Raw genomic sequence first — 27,049 nt, 5'->3', positions numbered from 1 at the left:
CCTGCCCCTCCGATTGATGCCAGATGATCTCAGGATCACTTTGTCCTCCCTCTTCGTCTCTGTGTGACCGACAAAACTCTGTTGCTTTATTCTCGAGTTATTCCAGCTCTTCAGGCACCCTCCTACATAATATCGTCAATGCTCTGAGGGGCTGTGGTAGTGATTTCTTAAATTTTTACATTCCATCCAAAGAATGGCTAGCTACAATGATTTCCATATGGAAACTGCTCCTTAAGCAAAACTTTTAAATTATTGGCCTGACTTTTACCACCCACTTCTATATGGTGCAGTGATAGTTCTAAGCTCAAATACAAGAGTAAAACCACAGAAATCACACAATTTGTATTAAATACCTAATACGTGCATGTGTGCCTTGCTCGAATCAGAACAAAAAGTGAGTACATGGCACCCTGCTAAGTTGAGTGACAGCCCTCAGAGGCCCCATCTTCCCTTAGAACCTGACCTTGCTTCAACCACATGACAAAGATAATGGTGTCCTAAAAAACGCTACCAACCAAGGGAGCCTGTCACATTCTCTTTGTTAGGCCACTCCCATGGATCCGGCGGAAATACCCCTCTGGTTTAACTGACTGAGATAGCACAGCAGGGGAGGGGCAGTTCCTTTCCTTCCTTCCTCCTTGCTCATCAGGAAGCCTAAGGTGGAAAGTGCTGGTACAGCAGGTGCGTGAAAAGAAGTGCATGAAAAGTTAGCTTTTGCCCTGGCTGGCATAGCTCAGTGGATTGAGCTTGGGCTGCGAACTAGGCATCGCAGGTTTGATTCCCAGTCAGGGCACATGCCTGGGTTGTAGGCCACAGCCCCCAGCAACCGCACATTGATGCTTTTTTCTCTCTCTCCTTCCCTTCCCTCTCTAAAAATAAATAAATAAATTTTTTTAAAAAGTTAATTTTTTTGCAGCATTTTTATGGTTCTAATAAGAACATGTACACGAATTAGGTATTTAATGCAAATAGTGTGATTTCTGTGATTGCGCATGTGCGTTACATGCATCTGTATTTGTGTTTAAAACTGGCATTGTGCAATATAAAAATGGGTGGTAAAATGCAGTGATAATTTAAATGTTTAACTTTCCTTTTTTTAGAGTACTGTAAATAGCAAAATACTCCATGAAAAGTTGAGAGACGCTGCAAATAAAAGAAAGATCTATTACGTTTACCGGCCCCTCCCCTCCCCTAGGCTTTCGAACCAGAGGTCTTGCATTTTCAACTGGCTCTGCGCCCACCAAGCATGTAGGCAACTGCAGCAGCGAACGAATCTAAGCCTCACTCCTGGTGGTCGGCTGGGAGCGCCCACGCCGGCCTGTAAACAGGTAATACCCAGTAAGCGGTCGGCCCGCGAGGAGGACTGCGCACGAAACCGCGGGAGCCAGGAGCGAGTCGGAGACGGGTGGGAATTAGACCCCGCGTGTGAGGGTCCGCGAGGGCCAGGACGTTGGATTTTAGAGCATTGAGCAGGCGGGAAACACGATCTGATGGACGGGACCGCTGTGGCGTGCGGGGAGCTGCCTCGGCGAGGCAGCCGCCCTGGGAAGGGGTCCCCCACGTGGAAGGACCGCGCGCCGTTTCCAGACACGGGCAGGACTGAAGGAGCAGGTTTGGGGGCAGAACCAATGCTCCGCTTTAGACCTTTAAATTGCCCCAAAGAGGAGAGACATCGAAGAGCCCTCAAACATGCCCTGACGCCCTTTCCTCCAGGGCTCGGACGCGCGCACCAGCGCAGCAACTCCCCCCGAGGCCAGGGCAGGCCTCCGGAGCCCCGCGAGCGCCGGCCGCGGCGGCGCAGCGCCCCGGCCCCCCAGCCGGCCGCGGTGACGTCCCACCGCGCGCCGGAACCGACTTTGCGCCTGCGCGGGGGCACACGCGGCGGCGGCGTACGTCATCACGGGCGCGACGCCCCCGAGGGACAGTCTGGGGTCTGACTACCGGGAAGGTGTTGCGGCGGGACCGGCTGGGAAGATGCCCGTGGCCGTGATGGCAGAAGGTGCCTTTAGTTTCAAAAAGTTGCTGGATCAGTGCGAGAACCAGGAGCTCGAGGTAACCGTTCGCATAGAGCCGGGGAAAATCTCGGGGTCTCCGCCGGCCCGGGCGGCGCCCGTCTCCAGGGTAACGGGGCCTGGGGCCTCGGGGCGGGGCTGGGGGCGGGCGCCTGCGGGGCGCGGGGGCTGGGCGCCCGGAGTCTGGCGCCGCGGGCTGGGCTGGAGGCTGAGGATCTGGCAGGATACCCCCCGGCTCGCTGGGAGGTTTCTGTTGTTTGTCTTCAGGGAGTGAGCCTGAGTCCTGTGTGTCTTGCTGCTTAGGCGCCCCCTGGGCTGCCCGTGTTAGACTGAGCACCCTCGCCGGTCGTGGGGGAGGTACGGGCGTGTGGATTTTGTTGAAGACGCGTGCGCGCGCGCGCGCACACACACAGACAGAAGATGTTGCAGTAGCCACTGGAACCTTTTATTAGCGCACAAGAACATAGCGTTAGCACGCGAGCTTCCCCAGTCGCCTCCATTGAGAAGTGAAAATTACATCATGCGGCTATTAGAATTGAGGTTTTTCCCGAGAAAGGCACTCAAAAAGCAAATATAAAAACGAGTTTTTAAACAGCAGCTTACTAACAGGCACTTAATAGAGTTTTTTTTTTTTTAATGAAGTACCGTTGAATGAGATTGTAAATGCCTGTACCTCGACTGTGATGTATTTTCTCTTTATTATTCATCATTACTGAACATGTTTGACATACTGGGCAGAACCATAAGGGTTTAGGAATCTGTTGGAAATACTTGTTTCTTGTCATAGTGAGACCATTCATATAAGAATGTGAGAACTGGGAAGAGAATCCCATTAAATGTTTCTGATGTGTAAAGATGCTGAGGCCCAGAGGGAGATGCCACTGCCGATGGCAAATCTGAACTTCGTGCTCTGGGTCTCGGCATGAGGAATGACGTTTTTCTCTTCCCTGCTGGCCCTCTAGGCTCCCGGAGGAATCGCCACGCCCCCAGTGTATGGGCAGCTTCTGGCCCTGTACCTGCTCCACAACGACATGTGAGTACGTTCCCCTGCGGCCGAGAGCCAGCAGCCTCTTCGAGGTCACACGGAGGTGGTTCCGCACTGAAGCGCCGTCACTGCGGCGCGGGCTCGGTGTCTTTTACTGTGACACTCACTGTGTCAGTGTCAGATAATGAGCCACAGATTATGATCAGGCTGAGGGTTTTTTTTTTTTTTTTTAGGCTGAGGTATTTTAAAATACACGTGTCTTACATAAACCTTCTAAAAAAACACTCCAGTTTGTTATGAGAAACTACAATATTACTTTCAAATTCCTTTCATTCGTTTTTTTTACCTTGAACAATTCTGCATTTGCTAATTCATCGAAAAGAGCAGCAAATCATGAATACTCTTTCCAGCCTAAAGCAAGTGGGATTTTGTCTGTTTCTGTTTGTCTGTTTTTTTATGTGGGGCTTCAGGTGGCTGAAACGCATTCCTCAAAATAAAATTCTATCTTACAAATAGATAGTAGTACTTATGAGAAGTGACTATGTTGTAACAAAACAACATAGAACATTAAACTCGTGAGGGTGGTGGGGTTACGGGCATTTTTCCCTATTTAACTAGTTTTCACAATGGGATTATGTTATTAAATGAATGTGATCAAAAAAAACAAACACAGAAACAAGTGAACTTGAAATAAAATTGTTCCATTAAAGCTGTCGTTCCAGGAAAACACACACTTGCCAACAATTGCACCACAGCTCCAAGATCCTTTTAGAACTCCTTTTTGGAAAAGGTCGTTGGAGTAGGTGTATGAGCCACATGAAAAGAAATATGTGATCACTGTGCTAACAGTCACAAATTCCTTGGTTATATCAAGGTCTTGGTCCCTGGCTTAATCACCCACTCCATCCGCAGCTTTGGCTCCAGGTTCCGGCTGCTTCTGTAAATAAAACTGAAACACCATAAAAGTTGCCACAACTCAGACCGTTTTAGTAACCTGGAGGAAACCCCCTAAGTTACTTTATTTTAAATTATCTTTACATCATCTTTTTTTATATTCTTTCTGTTACTGTTTAGTCCTGTTATACCCACTCCCCCCCCCCAAATTCCTTTAATTCTGTTGACCCTTTTGGCTTTCTCTGAAACATTCATCTGACCTTCACTCATTCCCCTGCCGCGTCATCAGTGGACCAAGAGATACGGAAAGGGAAGATTGAGGAGCTGAGGGGAATTGACTACCAGCGCGTATGAGATTTTTTGAAAGTTTGTTATTTGTGAATTACTCCTAATTCGTGTTCAAAAGTCAGAAAGCACAACTGTGCAGAGGAGAGAGGGGGCCGCGTGGTTCCGCGGCCCATCGATGAGCACGGTTAAATGTTGTTTAAATTCTTCCACATTTTTTCTCATCGTTTAAAAACCTAAACCAAGATTCTCATTACACACATATCATGTAAACTATCTGTCTCATTTGTTACAGTCTCGCCACCCCCGTCTGATGTGGTTCAGGCTGTGGTGGCTCCGAGGCCACTGGTGGAGGCGGGCATGATCCGGGAACAGCGCTGTGTGCACTGGTGGGGGCGGGGCGTGACCCCGGAACAGCGCTGGGGGCTGTGCGCCCTGGTGGGGGCGGGCATGATCCCGGAACAGCGCTGGGGGCTGTGCACGCTGCCCAGGGTGAGGGGACGGCATTTGTCTGTTTTCACAGAGGAACGTGTAGTCGGGGCAGCTATGCTTAGATGTTCGTTTTTAATGTGCTGTCAATTGCCTTAATTTAAGATCCGTATCAGTAAAAAGTCTACAAATGGCAAAATGTTACTTTGGTTAAACTATCATGTTTTTGGACCGTAAGATGCACGTAGGTTTTTCCTTTTAGAGGAGGAAAATAGAGAAAAAAATTTGAAGCAAAAAATGTGGTAAAGTATTTGATAACATAAATAACGTAATATTCCACCCATGTAAATGTAAGCAGAACTCAACAGCAGCATTAACAACCAGTATTCCCCCCAAACGGGGGGGTGCATCTCATAGTCCGAAAAATACGTTATTTCATGTCTTTTTGATCTGGATATCTACTCTTACTTTCCCTGGGCAAATCCATAAATTTCAAAGTATACTTCTGCAGGTTTGTATTGGGATCTGGAATTTTAAACATTTACTGAGATGATCTTTTTTGTTTGTTTTTTTCTTGGGGGATGTACACTAGGAATAATGCAAGATATCTTTGGAAAAGAATACCGCCCGCTATAAAATCGGTGAGTATCCTTCCTGTTCACTGCTTTACTGCAAGGGTGACAGCTGTTGCGATGGCCGCCTCGTACAGTTCGTTTCTGCCCCATGTGTTCACGGAGGTTGTCGTTAAACTGGTGTTGGAGTCCGAACGGAGCTGCATGCCCGTCCCTCTGAGCGGAGACCCGAGCTCCCCGGGGCGCTGCGGATGCTCAGCTCTCGCTGCCGCCGGTCGGGCTTCTCCGGACGCGTCACGGAAGTGCCGCTCAGCCGGGCAAACAGCGCGCCAGCTTCTGGGGAGGCTGGGCGTGGGTCGTTTCTCGGCTGGCGTCTGCAGCCTGCTGGCCCCGTGCGCATCTGGAACCCAGTGGCGTCTAGAAGAGTGCTCTAGCATTGGTGGCTGCTCACAGCATTAGAAAGCTTTTTTTTGCTAACTAAGATTTTAGGTTTCTTGTGGGCGGAGATGAGATGACATAACCCCTAAGAGATTTTTCCAAGGCGGGGTGAAGGGAATGTTTGCTTTCAGCTGTTCCACTGTGTGCAGCACAGGCGCGAGTGAAGTTGCTAGGGGCCCACAGACCATCCCCAGGAGGTCACTGCCGCCCCTCGTGGGCGCCGACCGTCCCCACAGTGAATATCCTCAAAAGAAATAACCATGTTGATTGCAGGCAAACTCTGAACTTGGGGCGATCTGGTCGGTGGGACAGAGGATCTGGCAGCGAGATTTCCCCGGGATCTACACGACCATCGGCGCCCACCAGTGGTCCGAGACGGTCCAGCCGATCATGGACGCACTCAGAGGTAGGGTCGCTCTGTGGCTGGGAGCCACGTGGGTGGGTGTCCCCCGCGAGGTGCCCGGGGCGGCCTGCGGACTCCTGCTGCTGCACTTCCTATGGCTGCCACACTTCCTGTGGCTGCCACACTTCCTGTGGCTGCCGCTGGTGACGCCGACGGCTCGGGCCCCACTGTCCTCCCAGTTAACTCTGAGTCGAAACGGCTCTGGTCAGGGTCTTTGGCTGGTAGAGTGGGGTCTTGTAACACTCATAAGTCCGAGGTAGGGGTCCAGGTTTTTCTTAACCCGTTTCTGAGAGTGGAGGCTGTGTGCCTTGAACTTTCCCACTCAGCCTCTGGCGGGTGTTGTCTCCAGCTGCTGGGTCTTAGGCCAGTCGGTCTGACACAGGTCTGACACACGTAGAGGCTAAAGGTCGCGTGCTGGTGAGACCCGGCAAGGCTCCGCCTGCCTCCGCCTCTCCGCCCGCCCGCCCCCACACCCGCTTCCAGTCCCCCCGGCTCGCGCTGTCGTGAGAGTGGCTCCTTTCAGGCCGTCACCCCCTCTTCCTGCTGTCGCCTGTGTCTGTGGTCAGCACTCATCCTCCCCGCCTGCCCTCCTGCTGGTGCGGAGGGGGAAGCGTGCGGGAGCCTTTCACTGGGCGCTCGCGCCCGGTGAGGGCCGGCAGCTCCGTGGGGGAGCAGAGGCGAGGGTGGCTTTCTCAGTGCGGCGACTCCCTCGGGTGGTCACACCGAGCAGTGCGAGTCGCCAGACGGCAGGCACGGCGGTGACCAGAGGGAGAGGTGGGAAGGCAGGCAGGCAGGTGGCCGGAGGAGTGTGGGACGGACAGGGCAGCACGGGGTGCTGGGGCACGCGGGGCAGGAGGCAGCCCTGCCGCTCCGTCTGCGGTCGTGGGCTCTCGTGGGTCCAGTTCCGTCTCGTGGCAGCAGCCTGAGGACAGGCCAGATGCCTTTGCCCAGCGTTAGTTAGCAGGCTCACGGCAGGACACGGGCTCGGGTCTCCTGACGCCTTCCGCAGAGGTGGCGGTGGGCGTGGGCGCTGCAGGGAGTGTGGGAATGGGCCTGGGAACAGCGGGGAGCAGAGGGCAGGGCGTGGCCGGAGACAAAGCAGCCTGAGCCGGGGGGCAGTGGGAGTGGTGGTGCAGGCCTGGCTCACCTGAGAGCCGGGGCTCGTTTGGAGTGAAAGGTGCCGGAGGGGTCAGTGTCCTTGTTGGGCACCGTCCCGGGATTGCAGAGGACGCTCCGTGTGTCACGGGCTCAGCCGCACGTGTCCAGCTGCCCGTTACCCAGGAAGGGCAACCCAGAGCACCTCCCAGCATGTCCGCAGCCGGGGGCGGGAGCCCCGCGGAACGGGCCGGGGGCGGGCAATGTTCACTCTCTGCCCGCAGCCGCTGCGCGCCTTGTCTTGGGGCGTTTCTGGGTGGGGAGGGCGTTCGGTCCAGAGTCGAGGTGCTGCTGGGACGGCTGTCGGCTCTTCCTGTCCGGTTCCGCTGTTCGGGGCGGGCCTCGGGGTTTGCCCCTGAGCGAAGTGGCGCACGGCCAGCCGGAGAGCCAGGCAGCGCTGGGCCGGGGGCGCCTGTGGGCGGCCTCCGGAGAGGGGGCGGCGGGCGCCGCAGCCGGTGGTTCTGCTCCACCCCCTCGGCGGTGCCCGTCGCCGGGGGCGGAGAGCCGGGGGAAAGCCTGCCCCACGACTGACTGCGTGACCTCACGTGGACGAAGCAGCCCTGGGCTTCCAGTCCTGCGGGTGCGAACTTGTTCTCCGTGATTTTCCCCGTCCCCTGGGAGCGGTGTCCTGCCCGGGGGGAAGCGGGAGGGACGCATCCGTCTCCCTGCAGCGTGCGGGCGCCGCTCGCCCGCCGGAGCAGGCGTCTCGGGGCTGGTCCGTGCTGCGTGCGTGCGGAACTCATCACTCAGCCGCGCGTTCTGACAACGGGGCTCTCTGCTCACTGCCCCCCTTCACCCCCCGCCCCCCCGCAGAGGCCACTCGGCGGCGCGCCTTCGCCCTGGTCTCCCAGGCCTACACCTCGATCATCGCCGACGACTTCGCCGCCTTCGTGGGGCTCCCCGTGGAAGACGCCGTGAAAGGTAGCGTGGGCCCGCCTGCCGTTCAGGGAGCGCGGGGAGCGGAGGCTCTGTCATGCGTGTTCTCCGGGGAGGGGGCGTGGAGCCTGCTGCAAGCCCCCGGCGGGGCCCAGGCGGCAGGGGGGCACGGCCAGTCCCGGGAAGGCAGCCGGTGCCGCCCCGTCAGTGCGGCAGAGCCGGGACCCCCTTCCTCCCACTGAGACATCCCTCCCCTCCTGCCCAGTGCAGGTGCCCTCACCCCAGGACCCCTCCCCAGCTCCCTTCTCCCCTCGCTGACCCTTGCTGGTCCCTGGAGCTCACTCCCCAACGCCCCCACCCCCCAGTGCCCACCCGCGGGTCCTCAGATGCGCCACTGCCGTCCCGCCTCCCCGGGCTGGAGCGCGGGCGAGCGTTGCGGCGCCTGGTGGCATCACTTTGCAGTGACTGGACTTTCTGTGCTCCGGCCACACGGAGCTCCGTCAGCCCCGCGTCCTGTCATAAGTTTCCCGGGCCCAGCACGGCTCCGGGCACCCAGGGAGCAGGTTTGGGGGCGCTCCGGGAGCGACTCGCACTACTGCACTCGCTCCTCCCGACGCCTGCTTGCCCGACTCCTCTTCCGGGCCGGCCCGCACCTGGTCACCTGATGAGTGCAGCCCCCCGGAGTCCCTGCGGGGGGCGTTGTGGGGCCGCCCCGGGGTAGCCGTGTGGCCTGTGACATGCCCCTGGGCTTCCCTGAAGTCCCCCTCCCGCGTCCGCTAAGTGGCGGCTGTAGCCCCATGTCAGAGGCCTGTGGAAGCGCCCCCAATGCGGGCCCCGGTCGGCCTCTGGCCAGCGAGCTGCGACTGCCATCCCCGCACTCGTCACTCTGCCAGGGCTTCCGCCGGCCTCGGGAGGGACACGGGGCTTGGACGTGGTCAGGCGTGTTCAAGAACGGCGTTCACGTGGGAGCGCTGTCCGTAGCCTGTCGTGCTGGGAGAGCCCTACGTGGTGGGTCAGTCCACGCGGGCAGGGCTCTGTGCAGGCACTGCCCGTGGCGGTGGGCGAACGGGGGCCCTGCCCGCTCCTTCATTCTCCGCCCATGGCCCGTCCGCAGGTGTGCTGGAGCAGGGGTGGCTGGCCGACTCCGCCACGAGGATGGTGATGCCCAAAAAGCCAGGTAGGTGGCGCTGCTCCCCCCCCCGTGGCCCAGACACCTGTGCAGCCACTCTGGTGGCCCAGACACCTGTGCGGCCGCTTGGCACCTCAGCCACGCAGCTGGAGTGACTCGGTACTGAGCCTGCTCTCGTCATGAAAGGGGGGTGACCACCGCGTGAGCTCCGACTGACAGGCCCTCGGGGTAGCGGGCCCTTAAAGGTGACCCAGCCTCACCTTCCTGGCCAAAACTTCATTTTTATGTTAGAGAAACCATGCTATGCGGGTGCTCGATAATCCCTGCTACAAGTCAGTTTTCACCAGACGCTAACACCCCGTCCCTCCGTTCACGGAGCCGTTTCGAGCCGAGCCCGCCCTCTGCACCCGTGGGTGTCTGCGAGTGCACCCTTCCCCTGCAGCGCTGCCCACATGCAGGCGGCTCCGAGCAGGTTGCTCCGTGGCTGGGACCCGCAGAGCCACGCCCAGCCTCCCTCTGCGGGCTCTGCGCCCGGGGGGCGGGCTGAGCGGCTGCTGCGGGCTGCTCTCCGGCTGCTGGCCGGGGGGGCCCTTCGCTGCAGGGCCGTGGAGCGGGCTTCCCGCCCGTGTGTGGAAGCCCTCCAGACGTGCTCAGCCCGGATGCCCGTCCCTGCCCCGAGGCCCCACTGAGATGGGGCACGGCTGTTCTCTGTTGAGAAACGAGTGGCCCTCTGTGCGTGATGCACTGACCGAGCTGTCGGTGAAAACCCTTCGCAGTGGCATCTGCAGACTTGACCTTGAATTCTGCTTCCTCAGTTGCAGGGGCGCTGGATGTGTCCTTCAACAGGTTTACCCCTTTGTCAGGTACGTCATCGCGTGTGCTCAGTTCAGGTGTGCTCTGCTCCCGGCTCCTCCGGGGTCCGAGTTTCTTAGTGCCGACCTTGTGAGGAGGTCGGACCCCTTACTTGGTGTCTGTGATGATCCTGGGTCACGAGAGTGCCTGTGGGCTCCCCTCCGCAGCCCCCCTTGAGCTCCTGCACCCGGGCCCCGTAGTCCCGGTCCCCGGCCGGTGGGGGCGCCGTGACCTGCCTGTTGGCCGCACGCAGGCCACCAGGGGCTGTCTGAGGGGACGTGGGGACGGAGCTCCCTGGCCAGGGGGTTCTTGGTGCTTTTGTCTGTCGGGTGTGCAGTTCCCCTAGGGCACAGAGCAGCGCCTGTCACCCGGTGGGCACTCGGTGGCTCACCCGCTGAGTCCGAGGCCGCACGGGCAGGGCGCTCCCAGGAAGAGCCGAGGGCCCTTCAGAGGGACGTCACGTCAGTCACGACAGACCAGACGTGGCCTCACCCCCGGTTTGGGGAAACGGCTCGTGAGAGTCCGAGACATCTTGGCCTGTTTCTCCAGAGTGCACAAAGTCGGGGCGTTTCCTTACCGTTAAATGCTGGGTGCTGGGTGGGGGGACCGGTGCCCTCTTGCCCTGGCCACTGACCCTGTGACTCTCCCACGCAGAGCCCGCCCCGGTGCCGCCGATCCCCAACGAGCAGCAGCTGGCCCGGCTCACCGACTACGTGGCTTTCCTGGAGAACTGACGCCCCTCGGCTCGGGCCGCCCGCCGCGCCCCGGACCGGCACCCGGCGAGGGGGACTGTGTGCGTGCAGGGCGTCGGCCGGAGCGAGCGCCCGCACGCTCTGTGCTGAGCATGTGACAAAATACACACGTAGTAGAAAGCGCACTAGACACGTTTTGTCCTTCAACACCGTGCTGGACAGCATAGTTGCCGAAGCAGCTCTCCCGCGGGACGTCCGGCAGCGCGGGTGGAGCCGTCGGGACGACGGGGCAGCCTGTTTGTCCCGGGGACTCCGGCGACATGCAGCACCCACTCGGGCCCGCCCACCCCCAGCTCCCTGCCGCGGGCTCGCAGCTGCGGGGCCCACCTGGGGTTCGAAGAGGACTGTCCCCAGGGGCGGTATCCGAGGTGGGGCGACCCTGCCGCACCCCCTCTGTAGAATGTGCCCTCTCTCCTTGCCCCCGTGGGTCAGGGTGCTGACGCCCAGGTGAGGAACAGACAGACGCTGTTTCCTGGTGAGCGGCTTGTTGGCCGGAGACCCTTCGCTGTGAGTGTGAGCATGAGTGTGCACCCGTTGCTGGCAGCCCCGGGCCTGTGAGCACGGACACCGTGAGGCGTGCATGGGAAGCACTGGTTGTAGCGTCTCCTTTCGGGAGTGGGGTGCGCCCGTGGGGAGCGCCTGGCGCTGGGGAGACGCCGTGGAGTGTCATGCGCTGTCGCTGTCCCGCCCACCCCCGGTTCAAGTCCCGCTTCGGGGCGGTGCCGGGCAGGTCCCCCGTCTCTGGGTGACAGCCCTCTGCGCCTTCGAAGTTGTTCGTTGCACCTTCAGGTTGAGACACCGCTGAGTCCCTCTATTTTGCATTTGTTCAATAAATATTTAATTGAATTCTGCGACTGTTTCATCTGAGGCAGTTTCCAGAAATGTCCCTGCCCTGGTTTGCCTGTCGATACTGTGGTTCGTCCTCGTCTCTCTCAAATCAGGAGTCTCTCGGCCAGACAGAAGCCGCCTGCGGGGCGGTGGTCCCGTGACTCGTGTCTCCGCTCAGCGAAGCCGTCCGTCCACGGGAGGCCTGCTTCCCGCGAGGGCTCTGAGACCAGGCCTGTCCTCGAGCTTCCGCAGGCCCAAACACAGGTGCCGAGGGGCACCGTCCCCGGGGGCCGTCCCATGTCCACGAGTCCCTTGAAGAGAGCGTCCGGCGAGGGGGTGGCCACTGTGTCCTCTCTCAGTCCTGGCAAATGACCTCCCACACGTGTCACTGCAGCAGTGTCCGAGGGGGCTTGTCGGCGTGGGGGGGGGGGGGAGGATGATCAGACAGTTTTGTTTGTTGCCTTCAGAGGCAAACGGCTGAAGGTGAGGAAAGACCTTCTCACTTGAGAGAGGGGGGAGGGAGCTTTTCGGCTGGACAGACGGACACTGCCCGCAGAAGCAGAAGGTGGCCTGTGCACGGGGAGTTCTCAGTTTTGTAGCGGCCGCCACAGGAGAGGGACAAGGCACAGCGTGCGGTTCATTGTGACGGCTTCCTCAGCCCCCGGGCTGTGCACGCCATCGGCACCAAAGCCACGCATGAGGAGCTTGGCGTTTTTCACGCTAAATCTCTGAAATCCCACTCGGACCTCACTTGAGCACAGCTGAGTGCGGACCAGCCACGCGTCACCAGGGCGGGCCGGACAGCTGGGGTGGGGGGTGCTCAGCCTGCAAGGGGCCCACAGCCCCCGGGCAGCCCGCGGTCACCATCACCCACCCCGTCGGGGCCCTTCCCAGCCCCTTGCCCGCCCCGAGTCTGCACTTTCCTTCCATGGTAGAAGCAGGGAGAACAGGACTGAACCCCACAGAGCCCGTCCCCTCCACCCCCCGACCCCGACCCCCACAGTAACTCCCGGAGGCAGGGCAGAGGCCGGGGGGAGGCGACCAGCTGCCCCGGGGGGGCCTCCCAGCTTTCAGTGTGTGTGTGGTGCCGGGGGTGGGGGCGGCGGTTGAAAACAAACGGCAGTTGAGCTGCACCCGCCGGAAAGCAGGGAAACCGGCGTCTGTGCACTCCGCCCTGGGCAGCTCAGGAGCGGGAGCGAGTGCGCCCCGGTTAGCCAGCGCCCGCTCACTCTCTGGGAGCCCCGGCACCCCTGCGGCTGGAGGGGCGGGGGTTGGCTGCCTGGACCCGGTAGACAGCCTTGGGTGGCCCGATCGCTTTTCTAGGGGTGAGCGGAGTGGCCACCGTCCTCGGACGGTGCTTCTGCGAGGGGAGGAAGCCTGCGAAGTGCGGCGTGAAAGGGCACGTTTGAAAGTCTGACGAGGAGCTGAAACCGGGGCGGGGCCTTTTCCCCATGTAAAGGGTTGACGGTGCTCCCCGGGGTCAGCTGAGACGGTGGGGGCCGGGACTACTACTACGGACTTCTCTTGGAGGAGCGAGGGGCCTGGGTGTTCGCGCTGTACATGCCCCACCCCAGCAGGGCCCGCTCCCGGGTGGGCTGGGAGGAGGGGCTTGGTTCTGCGGAGGGGAGGGGCCGGCCTGCTCCGGCTGTGAGTCACCCGGGTGGGCGTAAGCCAGGGCTGACTTCACAGCCTCCTCGTGATCCCTGCCTGGCGCCCGCCCCTGCGGAGAGCATCTCAGGACAGCCGGCCGAGTGCCCTGCGCGTGACAGCCCACACCGCCACCGACGCCCGTCCGCAGGGACCCCGTGGCCCTCAGACAACTCCACTGAAGAAGGACGAGGTGGTTGGTGAGGCTGGCGGGGGTGGCGTCAAGGGAGAACGGCCCCGAAATCCCGACTGCACCTGGCGGCCGCGAGCCTGCTGGCCGGCGCCACGCAGGACGCCCGCCGCCTGCCCAGGACACGGAGTGTGGGCGGGGATGCGGGAGTGTGCCCTCGGCCCTCGGCTTTGCCAGAGGCACTGAACTGGGGGTCCACTCCAGAAGATCGGCAGCCGGCTTCAGCCTCCGACATCTTCCCGCGTGACCTCGGCCGAGCGTGCGTTCGGACGCCGTGCCTGCCGTCCACGTGCCCTGCGCCGGGCTGCGGGGCTGTGGGCCCGTGGTCCCTCCCCCACACACGGCCCCTCCCCCACGGTCACAGAGGGCTCCAATGGGAGCGCGAGCGCGGGGTCAGCGCTGGGCGTGGCCTCCCTGCCCCCGCCCCCGCCCCCCGCGGTGAGTTGTGGGAAGCAGGGCTCTCGGCCAGACATCTGCGGGGTGTGGCCACGCAGCACCCGGCCCCGCCCCACCCGGAGCAGGAGCCGCTCCTGTCACCCCTTTCCTGCAGTAGCACGTCACTCCCACGCCACCCGCGGACCAGCCTCCGCAGCGACATGGGCCTCTCTGAAGGCCGGAGGGAGGGCCGTAGGTGACAGCGACCGACTCGGCAGGACGTCTCGGAGGAAACCTGCCCCGAGACCCTGCGTGCGGGGGTGCGCTGCGCGGTGCACGTTTGGGAGCGAGAGCATTCATCGCCCCGTGACTGGGGGGCCAAAAGGACACTGGCCGAGGACGCCGACATGCTGGGGAGCGGCGGCCGACCAGCCGCGTTTTGAAAAGAAGACACTTTTGCTCCCGGAGCCGCGCTGGCCGCCCTCCCGCCCACCCGGGCAGGCGGTGTGGCCGAGGTGACCCAGGTCCCTGTGCGTGGTCAGCACGCCGGCCTGGCCTTCCCCACCGAGACTGCACTCCGCCGGCCAGCTGTCCTGGCTTGGAAGGTGGCCGTGGCACCGCTGCTGTCACCCTGGCCTTCACGGGGGACGCTGCCCCACCCCGTCTGCCCCGCCCCGGGTCCCCGTGGTCCAGCAGGGACCTGCCCGCACACTTTAATGCGATTTGCTCGGGAGCTCAAGGCCATGGGAGGGGAGTGGGGGTCGTCTCACACTGAAGTCGGCGACCTCCTCTGGACACCCTGCGTGTCTGTCACAAGGCCTCAAGGGGTTCAGCTTCAAACTGGCCCTGCTCTGAGTGTCTGGGGGTGCTGTGCCCAGCTCCTCACCAAGGGCCCCAGGGCTGGGACCCAGCCCCGAGGAGAGCCGCCCTGCACCCTCGGAGGCAACTGGAAACCCAGACTCAGGCCACCCAGCCCCACCCCCGCCCTCCCCGCGCATGGCAGGGGCGCCCCAGGACCCTGGGCCTGAGACAGCTGTTGGAACCCCCCGGCCACCTTCCGGGGTCCAGTCTCTCGCCCAAAGGGCGCGTTCCTCTCGCTTCAACCCTTTGAGCAGACAGATCACTTCGGGGGAACCTCTCTGCCGCCGAGAGGGCCACGGGCCGGGGCCGGACCCGAAGGCCCTCTCGGGGCTGCTCTGTCGTCTGTCCCCCGGCAGTGGAGGGCAGCCACGCGCTCCCTCCTCCGGGGTCATCTGCCCGCCACAGGGGCTCGGTCTGTGCACCCTCGTCTGAGCCCGGGCAGCCCCCGACCCGGCCAGCCGCACAGGGGAGAGGCGCCGGCTGGGAGCCAGGACGTGTCAGTCAGAGCGTTGGGGGCTGAGGGCATCTTCGTCTTGGGGGGAGCGCTAGTGTGCTGAGTGGGGTTCGGGGGAGCCGTGTGCCCCTCTGCCTCTCCCCAGGCCCCACCATTCAGAGTGCTTGGCTAATACCCACCTTCGTGTGGCCCGCCCAGGTCCCAGCAGGCCCCCCTACTCCCCCCAGCCCTTCCCCTCAGCGACCCTTCACCCCCGTGCGTGAGGGGGGCCAGAGCCCACACCAGTGAGAGCAGCGGCTGCCAGGGCCACCGGCATCATCATGGCCTCGGTTCTCCCCCGCACCCCCGCCCACCTTTCTCCTTCCGAGGAGCGAACGCTTTCTTGGAGAAAGTAATCATTCAGTTAGCTTCCAAACACAGTTAGAACCTTTGGCATTTTCCAACGCAGCCTGTAACGGGAAACACGTGCCAGAAGGGCTCCCAGCGTCGCCGAGCCGCGGGTAGGGCCTGAGGACTGTGTCCCCCCGTGCTGTGTCTCGCGCAGCCTGGGCAGAAGGGGGCGGGGCGTGCCCTGGGGGTCAGCGCTCTCACGCTGTCGCAGCAGCCCTCGGGCCGGTGCTGAGGGCCCCACGGCCCCTCGAACTCTGGAAACGGGCAAAGCCCAAGTCGGGAACCACCTCCTCTCAGCCGAGCAAGGAAAAGAGGGAACTGGAGATTTTGTTCAGCTGGCAAGAGCTGGCTGCCACGAACGGGGTTTCGCTCCTTCCGCGTTGGCAGTGGGAGCCTGGAGCCAGCCGGCTGCCGTCCACACCACGTGCACGCGTGTTCGGCGTGGGCTCACACACAGGAATGTGGACACGCACACACAGGGTCGTGCGTGCCCCTCGAGGCTACGGGTGGCTGCTGACGGCGCAGGCACAGCCGGAGCCCTTGTACGCCCCCCCACCCCCCGTCTCCCAGGTCCTTCCTACCTGCAAACCCCTCCCTGCCCCCACAACCGTGCGGTCTGCACCCCCAAAGCGCAGCCCGCCCCGGCACCCTCCCTGGGTGCAGGGCCTGGGTGTGAGCGGCCTCCCCTGGAGCCTGTGGTAGTGCAGGCGGGAGTCTGGGCCCAGCAGCATGAGCGAGGGGACCCCAGCCTCACCGGGGTGGGGAGGCCCCGAGACGGCGGGCGGCCGTCTGGTGAGGGGACGTGGTGGACGCGGTTCCCCAGGCCCAAGCTCCCGCGGGAAGGGGCTCGAACTCACCTAGTTTCGGACGTTTCTGGCAGCGCACACACCCTACTTTCCCCTTTGCCTTAAAAAATGCGCACGGACACCCCGAGAAGCCAGCACAGAGGGTGCTGTCTTGCAGCGCCCCCTCGGGCCTCGCTGGAGCCCGGGGAAAAGGCCCAGTGCCCGGACCTGTGAGGACGACGTCGCCCCGGCTGCCACCCTGAGCTCCTTCGGTGGCACCAGCGGGAGGCGCGCTGGGCTCCGGCTCTCCTGGGTGCAGACGCCCAGTCAGATCCGCCCCCTGGCAGCTGTGGCCCTGGGGTGGGGGGAGGCACCCCGCACTGAGGCTTCCGGCTCGGACACCTAGAGGGCCAGTGGGGACGGGGAAACGCAGGGGTTCACAGGGCTGTCTCCCACCCCCGCCCTCCCGTGGGGCTGGGCCGGCTGGGCGAGAAACGCAGGGTCCTGCTGGCCCCCAAGCCACATCCCGCTGCCCAGGGAAGGCCCGCGGGGGACCTGGCTTCGTGAAGTGGCTGAAGGAACAGGACACTGTGACTCGTCGGGGGCTGGGGAAGGGGCAGACCAAGTGCCAAAGGAGGGATGTGCCCGCCTCCCCAGGAACCGGGTCACGTGGTGGGGCGGGGCCGGGGCAGGAGTGGGAGCCACTGGGCTGCTCAGAGGTGAGAGCTGTGTGTGTGGGGGGGGGGAGAGCCTGTGTGTGTGACCCTGTGTGTGTATGTGAACCAGTGTGTATGTGAGCCTGTGTGTGTGTCTGAGCCCGTGTGTATGTGAGCCTCTGTGTGTGAGCCTGTGTGTGTGAGCTTGTGTGTCTGACCCTATGTGTGCGTGCATGTGTGTGTAACTGTTGGTGGTGTGGCTGTGTGTGTGTGAGCGCTGTGTGCGTGCATGCACGCGGGCTTCCCCCCATTGCCCTCCCTCCCCTTTCCCTCCCCCAAGCTGCTCTCTCATTGGTGGGTCTTGCAACAGGCTCTCTTCACTGGCCCCTGGCCCGGGACAGTCCCAGGCAGTGGTTGTCACCCTGCCCGGCCCCCACCGCCCCTGCCCCCGACCTGGGGTTGTCTGGTGAAGTTGCCTTGGACAGTGGAGCAGCGGCCTGTGGACTGACCCGGACCCCTCGCCTCACGGGCACTCACTGCCCGGCAGGAAGACAGTCCCCGCCAGAGAGCAAACCCCAGGGCATCTTGGGACGTTCAGAACTGGTGGGTGTGTGTCCAAAACTGGGGTTTTGTCCCCGGTGCTCAGGAGGACCCCCTCAGCCAGCAGTTCTCCCCCAAAAGCAGTTTCGTCCCCCGAGGTTCACTGGGCAGCGTCTGGAGATACTTCGGGGTGTCACAGGCGCTGACGGTGGTGCAGAGGCCAGGGACGAGGCTGCCCTGCTGCGGTGCACGGGACAGTCCCCACCACAAAGGATGGCCTGGTGCACAGGGGCAAGAGAACACTTCCTGTCTGTGCCTGCCGGCCCCCTGGCGTGAAGAACCCCACGTGGCGGTGGCCCAGCTTCAGGGGCACTCACACAGTGCCCCCTAGTGGAAGCCCCTGCAATCCAGTGGCCCCTCGGCCAGATGCAGACCCCCGGGGCGTGACACTGAGCAGTCCTGCTGGGGACACCACGCCGGCCTCAGCGGCCCACTCAGGCCCTGTGTGCAGCCTGGGAGACACAGCCCTTTATGAAACTCCCTCACGTCCCCCCGCCCCGCTGGGGAGGGGCAGCTGTTTCCTGCCGGGACCCCAGTGTGGTCCCCGGTGCACGGAGCCCAGCACGCTCCCGGCCATCCGTGCAAGGGCCCAGGTCTGGAGTCCAGACCCTTGACCCGAGGGTTTCTGTTCACTTACACGTTTCCCGAACTGGCGGTACCATGTCCACACCTGTAACCAGTGCACGAAAGCCACGGTTGACCCACGTTCTTGCCAACACTTAGGATTGTCTGTTTTTGCAGTCTTGTTACTTTAGTCCATCTGACGCCCACGCGGTCTTCATTCTGCCACTTGAACGGCCAGCTTTACCGCCGGGCGGGCGCCACCTCTCTGCTGCTGCTGACGCTGGGGGCTCTGCACGCCTTCCAGGGGTGGGGCTCTGCCCACACGCACCGTGCGGGTCCCTGTCCCGGTCCCGTGGGGTTGCCGCTCATGCCCCGCCTCTTCCGTCTCGGTGCTCGAGTCCTGAGGCTGCGGCTCGTTTCCACGGGCTCCCGAGACCGATGTGTCCTTTTCCTCGGACGTCTCTTTCGTTTTGCCGACTTTTATTCCGGGGCAGGCCTGTTCCCCGGGCCCAGCGGCACCCGCACCCCAGCCGCGTGAGCGGGAACGGGCCTCCAGGCGGCCTGCGCGGCCTGCGCTGGCGGTCGGGCTGGGGGCGCGTGCTCCCTCTTCCCCGACGCCCGCCAGCCGTGGGTGCGCCTGCTCCCCACATCTCACCTCGAATTCCTTCCCTCATGTCCTTTTCGTGTTTGTGCCTCCTCCTGTCTCTCGAAACCCCGTCTTCCAGAGGCCCGGTCTCCCTGGCAGGCCCGCTGGGCCCTGTCCTTCCATCTGCCAACACCGGGGAGTCCCCCGGGTGTCCCTGGGCCTGCAGAGGGGCGTCCACCCCCGAGGGGAGTGGCGAGCCTGGGCCTCGTCCCGGGAGACCTGCTGCAAGTGGGCGTGGGAGTCAGTCTGCGTCAGACAGGGACACGGGGACACCGAGCCAGTGTTGCCCAGGGCCAGTGGACACGCGTCCGGGGAGCGGGCACGGCAGGGGGACCTGCTCTACTCCCGGGCCCCCGCCGCTCCCCATGGGTGGTGGTCGTGGTGAGGCTGACCCCGCGGGGCTGCTGCAGGGCGGACACTCTCTCACTGTCCACGGGACCACCGTGCCGCAGTCCCTCTGGGTCGGTCAGTGGTGGGATGGGCCACCTCTCCCTTATCCCCCCCTTTTCTGGGGCCGTTCCTCAGGGTAAGTCCTCAGGAACTTAGGAGCTGGGGGGGGGCAGGCGGCTCCCCCTCGTCCTCAGGGGTCGTGACAACTTGTCCCAGTTACTGTGTCCGATCACGGTGGGGACGTGGCTGCGTGACAGACGGAGGGACCACGACAGGCTAGGGAGTCGCCCAGAGGAGGGCTGAGGTGGGGTTGTGGAGCGAGGTCAACTGCAGCTGGGGTGCCGCCAGACAGGGAACTCGGGGGCGGGGACAGGGACGGGGGGCGGAATGTGGCCAGAGCCCAGCGTCCCGTCCAGACCCTTGCCTGCTGCTTCACGTCACGGCAAGCCCACAGCCAGCTGGAGGGCCTCCGCGTCAGCTCGCTCTGAAATCACAGCCGTTCACATCACACTCCCACCCCCGGGCCGCCCCGGCCCGGCGCCCACGAGCTGAGGGCGGCCTTGAACTAGAAGGGCTCACCGACCTGCCTCCCCGTTCGGCGGGAGGGACACCCAAGGGGCAGCTCCAAGGGCGCCCTGGTCACGTGGGCACCTCCCCAGGACTCTCCGTGTCCGCCAGGCGTTTCTGTGAAGGCTCACGTGGGCCCTTCTGTAATGAGGAGAATGTGTCCGGGATTTGCACGGTCAGTTCGACTTGACCTCTCCGGGGTCAGCTCTGTTGACTTTGGACGACGATTATCTCTACGGCTCATCGCGGAAAGACGGCCCCTTCCCGGCCGCTTTTACCCCCCCCCATCCCCCCCCGAGCCTTTCACGTAAACTGCGTGTCGTCAGCGTGTTGGTCTCTAAGGCGGAGCCCGGGCGGGGGAGGCGGGCTGAGCTCGGCCCTTCCCTCCCAGTGCGGCCAGTACAGGAACGTCCCGGCAGGGACCCCGAAGTCCCCTGAAACCACGCCGCTGCTCTCTGGGCTGGGGCGTCGGCTTCGGGGAGAGAGCAGCTACGGGAGGGAGACACAGGGGAGCATCGGTGAGGGACGGAAACATCCACCGGTCGCCTTCTGTAGGCGCCCCTGCCGGGGCCGAACCTGCAGCCCAGGCGTGCGCCCCGACCGGGGCTCTCGCCCACGACCCTTTGCTCTGGGGGGCGATTTCCGTCCGAGCCACACCGGCCAGGACAGGTCTTGGGTTTGGGGGGGGGGGGGGGTTTGGCTTTTTATTTTGAAACAATTTCAGCCTCACCAACCCCTTGCAAAAATGGCACCGAAACACTGCCAGACGCATCCTCCTGCGCCTGTGGGCCTGGCCACCTGGCCGGACCGCCGGGGCCGCGGTCAGTGCCGGCAGTTCCAGGTGGTCTGCAGCAGCCCCCACACCCTCCTCCCATGGCACCAGCTGTCCCCCACTCCCCGCGTCCCTTTTCAGCCAAGGATCCAGCGTGGACCCCACATCATGCTCAGGGGCCCTGCCCGTCCGGGGGCCTCCGGCTGGACGGCTCCTTGTCTCTCTGCCCACCTCCACGTGGGTGAAGAAGACCATTGTCACCAGCAGGCCGCCCCTCGGCCTCTGTGCGACGGTCTCTCCCATGGGCCCGAGGGTGCGCACGGGTGCCCAGGGCGCCCCAGAGGCAGCGGTGGGCCCCGCTCAGCTCTGCCCCTGCGATCCGGCCCCTGGGCCCCGTGCGGCTGAGGAGGCCGGGGCAGGGGCAGGAGCAGCTGCAGGCGGTTAAGCAGCAGAGCCTGGTGGTCCGACGGGACTCGGCCCCAGGTCGGGCGGATGGGCCGGTGAGGGGCTGAGCCTGCGACTCGGGGGCCCCAAGGCGCTGGGGCCCCACCCGGCAGGCCCGGCTCCCGCGTTGCCGTCCGCGCTTCCTGGGGACCGGCCTGCTGTCGCACGGGCGGTGTCCGCGGAGGGTTCCTGCCACGTCTGTTCCAGGGCGTTCGGGCGGGCGGGCGGCGGGCCGAGTGATCCTCACCGGAACCTGGGGCCTTCGCTCTCCCACGGCCAAGGCCATGACTCACGTCCCCACACACTGTCTCTGTGGGTCGAGGGAACGGTTGGCCAGCGGCCTTGGCCGTGGGTGGGAAGGCTGCCTGCCCTTTGGCACAGAGAATGCCTCGTCCCCTTCAGTTACCGTCCTTCCCGACCGCGGCGCCCAGGCCGAACAAACTCAGGCCAAGAGCCAGGGTTTCCGGCCAGGCGCACCCTGAGCCTGCGCACCCCCCTCCGGGCCCCACTTCTGCCGGGAGAACTGCACTCAAGGGACGAGGCAGGCGTGGGGTCAGAAGGGCCTGGCCAGCCTCCCCCTGACCCCCACCTCCGCACAGGCACCCCAACCCTGCTCCCGCCATGACCTGGCTCAGGCTGCGGGGTTGCCTTCCCTGTGGAAAGCCCCCACGGAAAACGAGTGGACACAGGTCCGAGCAGTGCCGAGGCAGGAACCAGCCCCAGAAACGGGAGGTAGACATGCACGGCCAGAAGCTTCTGGAAGTGTCTCCAACGTGCCTCGGAGGTGACGGGGTTGAGGGAAGGAAAAGCTCACCCGCGTGACTGCAAGTGTCAGAAAGTCTCCCCCGCGAAGAGTCTTATCAGAGGCCCGGACGAGCCCCAAGGTCAAGTGCAGGGCCTGGAGGGCGCAGGGCTGCGGGACAACCTGGGGGAGGGTGGCAGGGGCCCGCGCTCTGCGGGCAGGGGCCGAGGGTGCTCTGGCGGCCAGCTCCCACCGGCTACAAGGGCCACCGAGGCCAGACACCCAGAGAAGCGCCTTGTGCGTGATGCACAACAGCCTCCAGCGGCGGGGAGCCACCCGCATCTCCACCCGCGTGGTCCCCTCGGCTTCGGCCAAGGGCCCACACCTGACGCCGACGGCAGTGCCCAGAAGAGGGGCCGCCGTGGGAGGTCAGTGGGCAGGGGCAGCGAGGCCGCTGCCAGGGAGCAACTTGGCTGAAGCCCCGGGCTGCTCTCTCCCGAATGGGGGCAGGACCGTCCCTCACCTGTGACCTGCGTGGGCCAGGCTGGGGGTAGGACGACGGAAATGAAAGGGGGACACAGGCGTGGACATCCTCAAGGTGAGCTTGGAGACAAGCTGCTCAGGGGCTCGTCCCGGCCCACCGGCCGCATGAGCTCGGCCCCAGCTCCCCCACCAGTGGAGTGGGGTGCCCCTCGGCAGTGACTCGAGTTCTGCTCGGGGCATTTGAGGGCCGTGGGGCGGCGCACCTTAGGGTGTGGTCAGCAGCAAAGCTGGCATTTCTGTTCCCGCCAGTCTGACGTCTGGGCCTTGTTCCCGGTCAGTGGAGAACTCGGAAGGAGAAGGAGGGGGCGTTGCGGACTGTGGTGGTCACACCCCAGCGGGTGCAGGTAGCATCCACTTCCCCCCAGAGGGCGAGGCTGCAGCCCTGGGGGCGGGACTGCCTTCTGGTGGGCCCCGAGTCCTCAGCGCGGCCCTGAACCCCCGAGGTTAGAGATGGGGGGCTCGGAGATGCCGGTCAGCGGGGGTCCGAGGCACAGAGCGGCAGCTTGGCCGGCACAGAAAGCCGCCTCCTCCGAAGACTAGGGAACAGCGTGTCCAGGTCTCGGGTGTGCCAGCGGGGACGCACAGGTTTTCAGGAAGCACTGAGCAGTGATGAGACGTGCCCGTCCCACCAGTGGTTTTCGCACCTGCCAGCCCTCGGCTCCTGCGGTGGCAGGATGAGGAGCCCGGCAACGGTAACACTGCGCCAGACGGGCTGTCGGCAAGGCCAAGGACCTCCTTCTCCGGGGACACGTCTGGGCAGCAGCTGGCCGTTCGAGAGGCAAGGGTGTCCTGGCAGCTCGAAGTCCCGAACTCCCAAGTGAGCGGACTCTCCCCACCCCAGGCCGCGGCGTGACCACCCAGGGATGAGGGTTGCCGGGCTCATGGACCTGCCCCTTGCAGCTGGGGCTGGCCTGTGGGGGCTCCACTGGGGGCTCCGAGGCCCCAGGTCAGCAGAGACAGCAGCCCCGTGGCCAGGTGTGGGCCCCGGTGCTCCTGTGGGCCTGCCGCCTGGTAGGAAATGCACCTCGTGCTGCAGAGCCTGGGTCCTCCCAGATAAACTAGAGACACGAGGGCGTCACCGTCCCGGTGCCCAGCTGGGAGAGGAGAGGGGAGGGCCGGGTGGACGGCTTTGGCTCCGCCCTCCGCGGTGCGGGCGCTTTGGTCAGTCAACAAACCTCTCTCTCTGGGCTCGTTTCTGCGACAGTGGAAAGGGGTAATCGACCTCTGGGCCAGGTGTCGTGGGGGTGAGGGACAGCGTGGGGGAGCCCTCCGGACACAGACAGCGTCCCACACTTGGAGACGACGTCTCAGGAGCGCTCAGAGCTCGCGGTCCTTGAATCGCCCTGAACGCGAAGGTCGGAGCCCGGGTTAAGTGCCTGCAGGTACTCACTGCGTCCACGAGATGGCAGCCTTGCTCCAGGGACCGCGGAGGCGGCTGGAGGCGGGGCCTGACTTAAAGGGCCAGCGCGCCCCTGAGCAGGGCGGGGAAGACCAGGCCGTCCTCACTCACTTCTCCCCACGGGGCGTTGCCTGTCCTCAGAGCAGGTCATCTTAAAGGACGGGTCGTAAATCAAGGAGTCCAGTCCAAGGCTCCCCACTGAGTCGGCAAACCTTTGTCAGGGCTCCTTGTTGGGGTGCTCCGGGCTCCCCCACGGGGGTGGGGGGCAGGCAGGGTGCAGCAAGTCCAGTCCCTGCCGGGACAGGCTGGAGCAGATGCTGCTGCTGTGGGGAGAGGGCACGGGACGGGCGGTGTTGGTGGGGGGGCTCCCACTGCCCTGCCCTGCCCCCCCCCCAAGACACACCAGCCCCGTCCTTGCAGTCACTGCCCACTCCCCCCTTCCCCCCTCTGACTGCTCACCGACCGGGACCCTCAAGCGCCCACAGCACAGGCCGAGGCCCCGCACCCTGGCTCCCGGCTGCAGCCTCCGCCTTGCTGCCCACCGCCCACCGGGCCTGCCCCAGCTCTCCCAGGCCGAGTCCTGGCTCCGTGCTCTCTCACCCCCTACCCCTGGGACGCCCCGGCCCCCTCTCTGCTCCAGCCTCTGGCCTGCCCCACAGGGTCCTCCTCTGTCCTGTGAAAGTCGGGGGCCCCGCTGCCACCACAGGGGGGTGTCCGCTCAAGGTCACGCCACGGCGCTAGCCAAAGGGGCAAGAAGTGAGAAGGCTTCCCAGGATAGGGTCAGACGACAGAGGGGCAGACGGAGTCCGGAGGTGAAGTCGCAGGTGCCAGGTGCGCTGTCCTGGGGTGAGGGGAGGCCCGTGGAGGCCAGGACCATGGGGTGGCACTCAGGCCGCACTCGGGGACAGGGAGAGAGCTGGGGGGCGGGGGACCAGAAGCTGCCCACGGCTACCGCACACGGAGGCGCCAGTCACAGCTGCCCGAGTCGGCAGCAGGCCAGGCCCCCTGCGCCCTCCAGGGACAGTGGCATTCAGTCTGCACAGCACCCTCGCCACGGCCGCAGCTGTGCCCCCGTCACGGGGAAGGGACCTGAGGGGCCCACAGCGGGTGAGCACCCCCTTGCCCCCAGGATCCGATCAAGGCCTGCCGGCCCACCTGGGGAGGCCCTGGACTTGGCTCCAGGTTCTACGGACCATTTCCTTTTCTTTTCAAAAATGAAAAACACCCCTGCACACTTAATTTAACTGGAAAGTTCTTTCCACATCTGCACGGCAGAGGAATGCGGCCATGGGCCGGCAGCTGCGAGTCCCGGAGAACGTTTCCCAGGGCCGCTGGGCAGCCCCCGGCTTCCCCTTCCCGCAGACTGTCATCGCTCAGGAATCCTCACCGCCTCCCCCCGCTGGCCGCGGAGCGCTGTGGGCAGGAGCTCTGGCCACTAATGAAGACGTCCCGTGGTTTGTGTGTGAACACAGCTGCCTGAGAGAAGGGAAAATAGGGGATGTGGGGGCCCAGCGCCAGCCCCGTGCCCACGCGGAGGGAACCCGCGGGCAGCTGTGCCTCCGTGGGAGAAAGCCCCGCTCGGTGGTCAGCTGGTCAGCTGGTCTCTGCATCCCTCCAGCCGGCACCCAGCAGGGAGCCCTGGGCGGGGGAGGAAGCTCCTGAGCTCCCTGCGAGGGCCGGCCCAGGGCGAGCCAGCTCCAGCTGCTGGCTGTCCACAGGGTCCCGTTTCCCGGGTGACCGTGGAGACGTGAGTCAGGAGCGGGCCCTCCGTGCAGGGGCGCGTGGCTGTGAGTCAGAGGCGACATGGGGAGGGAGGCGCACAGATATGCCCGCCCCCATCACCAACATCACTCTCCAGAGCCGTTTTTTTTTTCTTTCCTTTTTTTTTTTTTTTAAACTGAGGATGAACCTAATTAACGTTGATTTGGATTTCCCCCAGTTACTAGTGAGACTAAATGTTTTTTCAAACATATCCGCCACTCAGGCACATCCTGCTGTCAGCTGACGACTCCTGTGCCCAGGCTCCTGCTATCGGGGTGTTTGTCGTCCAGTCCGCCCACCCGCCTGTCTGTCTTGTCTGCTGGGGGTTCAGCGAAGGCCTCTCCATAGGTCCTCGGGGCCAGCACGCCCGAGGGCTGCACGTGGCTTCTCCCAGTGCCGGCGTGGCTTCCCTCGCACGGAAGTTTTCTGCCTCCGGTTTGTCGAGTTTCTTCTGAGAAACGCTCCTTCCTCCTAACTCGATCGGGGTGTTTTCTCGCAGTCTCCGCCGACAGTCTTCCGGTGGTGCCCTGCGCGTGGCGGTCTCCAGTCCGACGGGACAGCTGCGGGCCCTGGCCCCCGCTCCTGAAGGGCCCGGCTCCCCGCAGCTGTCTGCAGCTGCCACCGCGGTTGACAGCAGGCTCCCCGCACACGTGTGTGTCTCCCTGGCACTCGTATTTCCCTGAGCATAACTCCCCGGCGTAACCGCTGTGCCGCACCCCCCCTCTTTGTGGGAGTCCCCGTCCCCTGCCCCTAGCCGACCAGCCCTGCCCTCCTCACGTGGCCGCCGGGTTCCAGAGGCAGCGAGAGAAGACGGGCCCGCAGGGGCAAGCGCTTCTCCAGCTTCTGCCTGCGTCCCGGCGGGCAGTGACCCGTCGGCCACCCCGAGCCCCGTGACCCAGCGCAAAACAGAGAGGTGGAGAAACAGACCTGACCTCCTGCCCGGAGGGGCCAAAGACTGGGCTTCCTTCAGCCCCCAGAGTTACAGGAGCACAAGCCTCCGCTGAGCACGGAACGCTTACAGAATCTGTGCCCGCCCTGAAACGCTGGCCGAGACCCCTGTCGGGGGCCCGTGGGAGAGCGAAGGGGCACGCTCTCTCCGTGTCCCCGAGATGCAGGGATGCACGGCCAGTTATCAGGGCGGAAACAGCCCGTGGACGCGGACGCTGGGGCGTGGGTTTCTGCAAGTGCTGCGGGGACTCGCGGGCTCCGAGGGTGTTTCCACAGCCTGGCCTGGCCCTGCTCTCCGCTGTCATCAGAGATACGGGGTCAGTGCAGGGCGGGTCCCGCCCAGAGGTCCCCAGTGCTCTGAGCAGCTCCGCCCGAGCTCAAGGTCACTAAGGCCCTGCGAGGCCCGCGGGGACCAGAAGGGACCAGGGTGACCCCCAGGAGTCCCTGCTGAGCCCTCTTTGACTTCAGGGAGGAAGCCGGGCTGTCCTCGGGAAGGCGTGGGGGAGCCCTGGGCGCCGACCGCAGCTTCTGTGTCGCTCGGAAGGCTCGCGTCTCGTCCGGGGTCAGGGCCAGGCAGCAGCAGCGAGGCCACCCCCCGCCCAAGGATGTAACACCCCACAGTCACTGAGTCATGCCTGGCGTCGCTAGGGCGTTGTCATGGTCTCCCTCACGGGGGAGAAGGCCCGCGCCTCCGTGCCCTCGTGG

The 27,049-nt window shown here is 63.8% G+C and overlaps 1 protein-coding gene across 1 annotated transcript; it reads left to right on the top strand.

Annotated features, from left to right (window-relative positions):
• Window positions 1–1,872: 1,872 nt before the first annotated feature.
• On the top strand, window positions 1,873–11,632 carry COPS8 (COP9 signalosome subunit 8). The gene is made up of 8 exons (XM_028510412.2): window positions 1,873–2,052; window positions 2,975–3,045; window positions 5,198–5,246; window positions 5,889–6,021; window positions 7,987–8,094; window positions 9,164–9,226; window positions 9,994–10,041; window positions 10,685–11,632. Exons 1-8 carry the CDS (start codon window positions 1,975–1,977, stop codon window positions 10,762–10,764), a joined length of 630 nt encoding a protein of 209 aa, XP_028366213.1. The 5' UTR covers window positions 1,873–1,974; the 3' UTR covers window positions 10,765–11,632.
• The last annotated feature ends 15,417 nt before the right edge of the window (window positions 11,633–27,049 follow it).

Source organism: Phyllostomus discolor, chromosome 4, assembly GCF_004126475.2.
Source record: "Phyllostomus discolor isolate MPI-MPIP mPhyDis1 chromosome 4, mPhyDis1.pri.v3, whole genome shotgun sequence".
Classification (NCBI taxonomy): domain Eukaryota; kingdom Metazoa; phylum Chordata; class Mammalia; order Chiroptera; family Phyllostomidae; genus Phyllostomus; species Phyllostomus discolor.
Note: the sequence above shows the minus strand (reverse complement) of the source record. Positions and strands in the feature narration are given on the sequence as shown.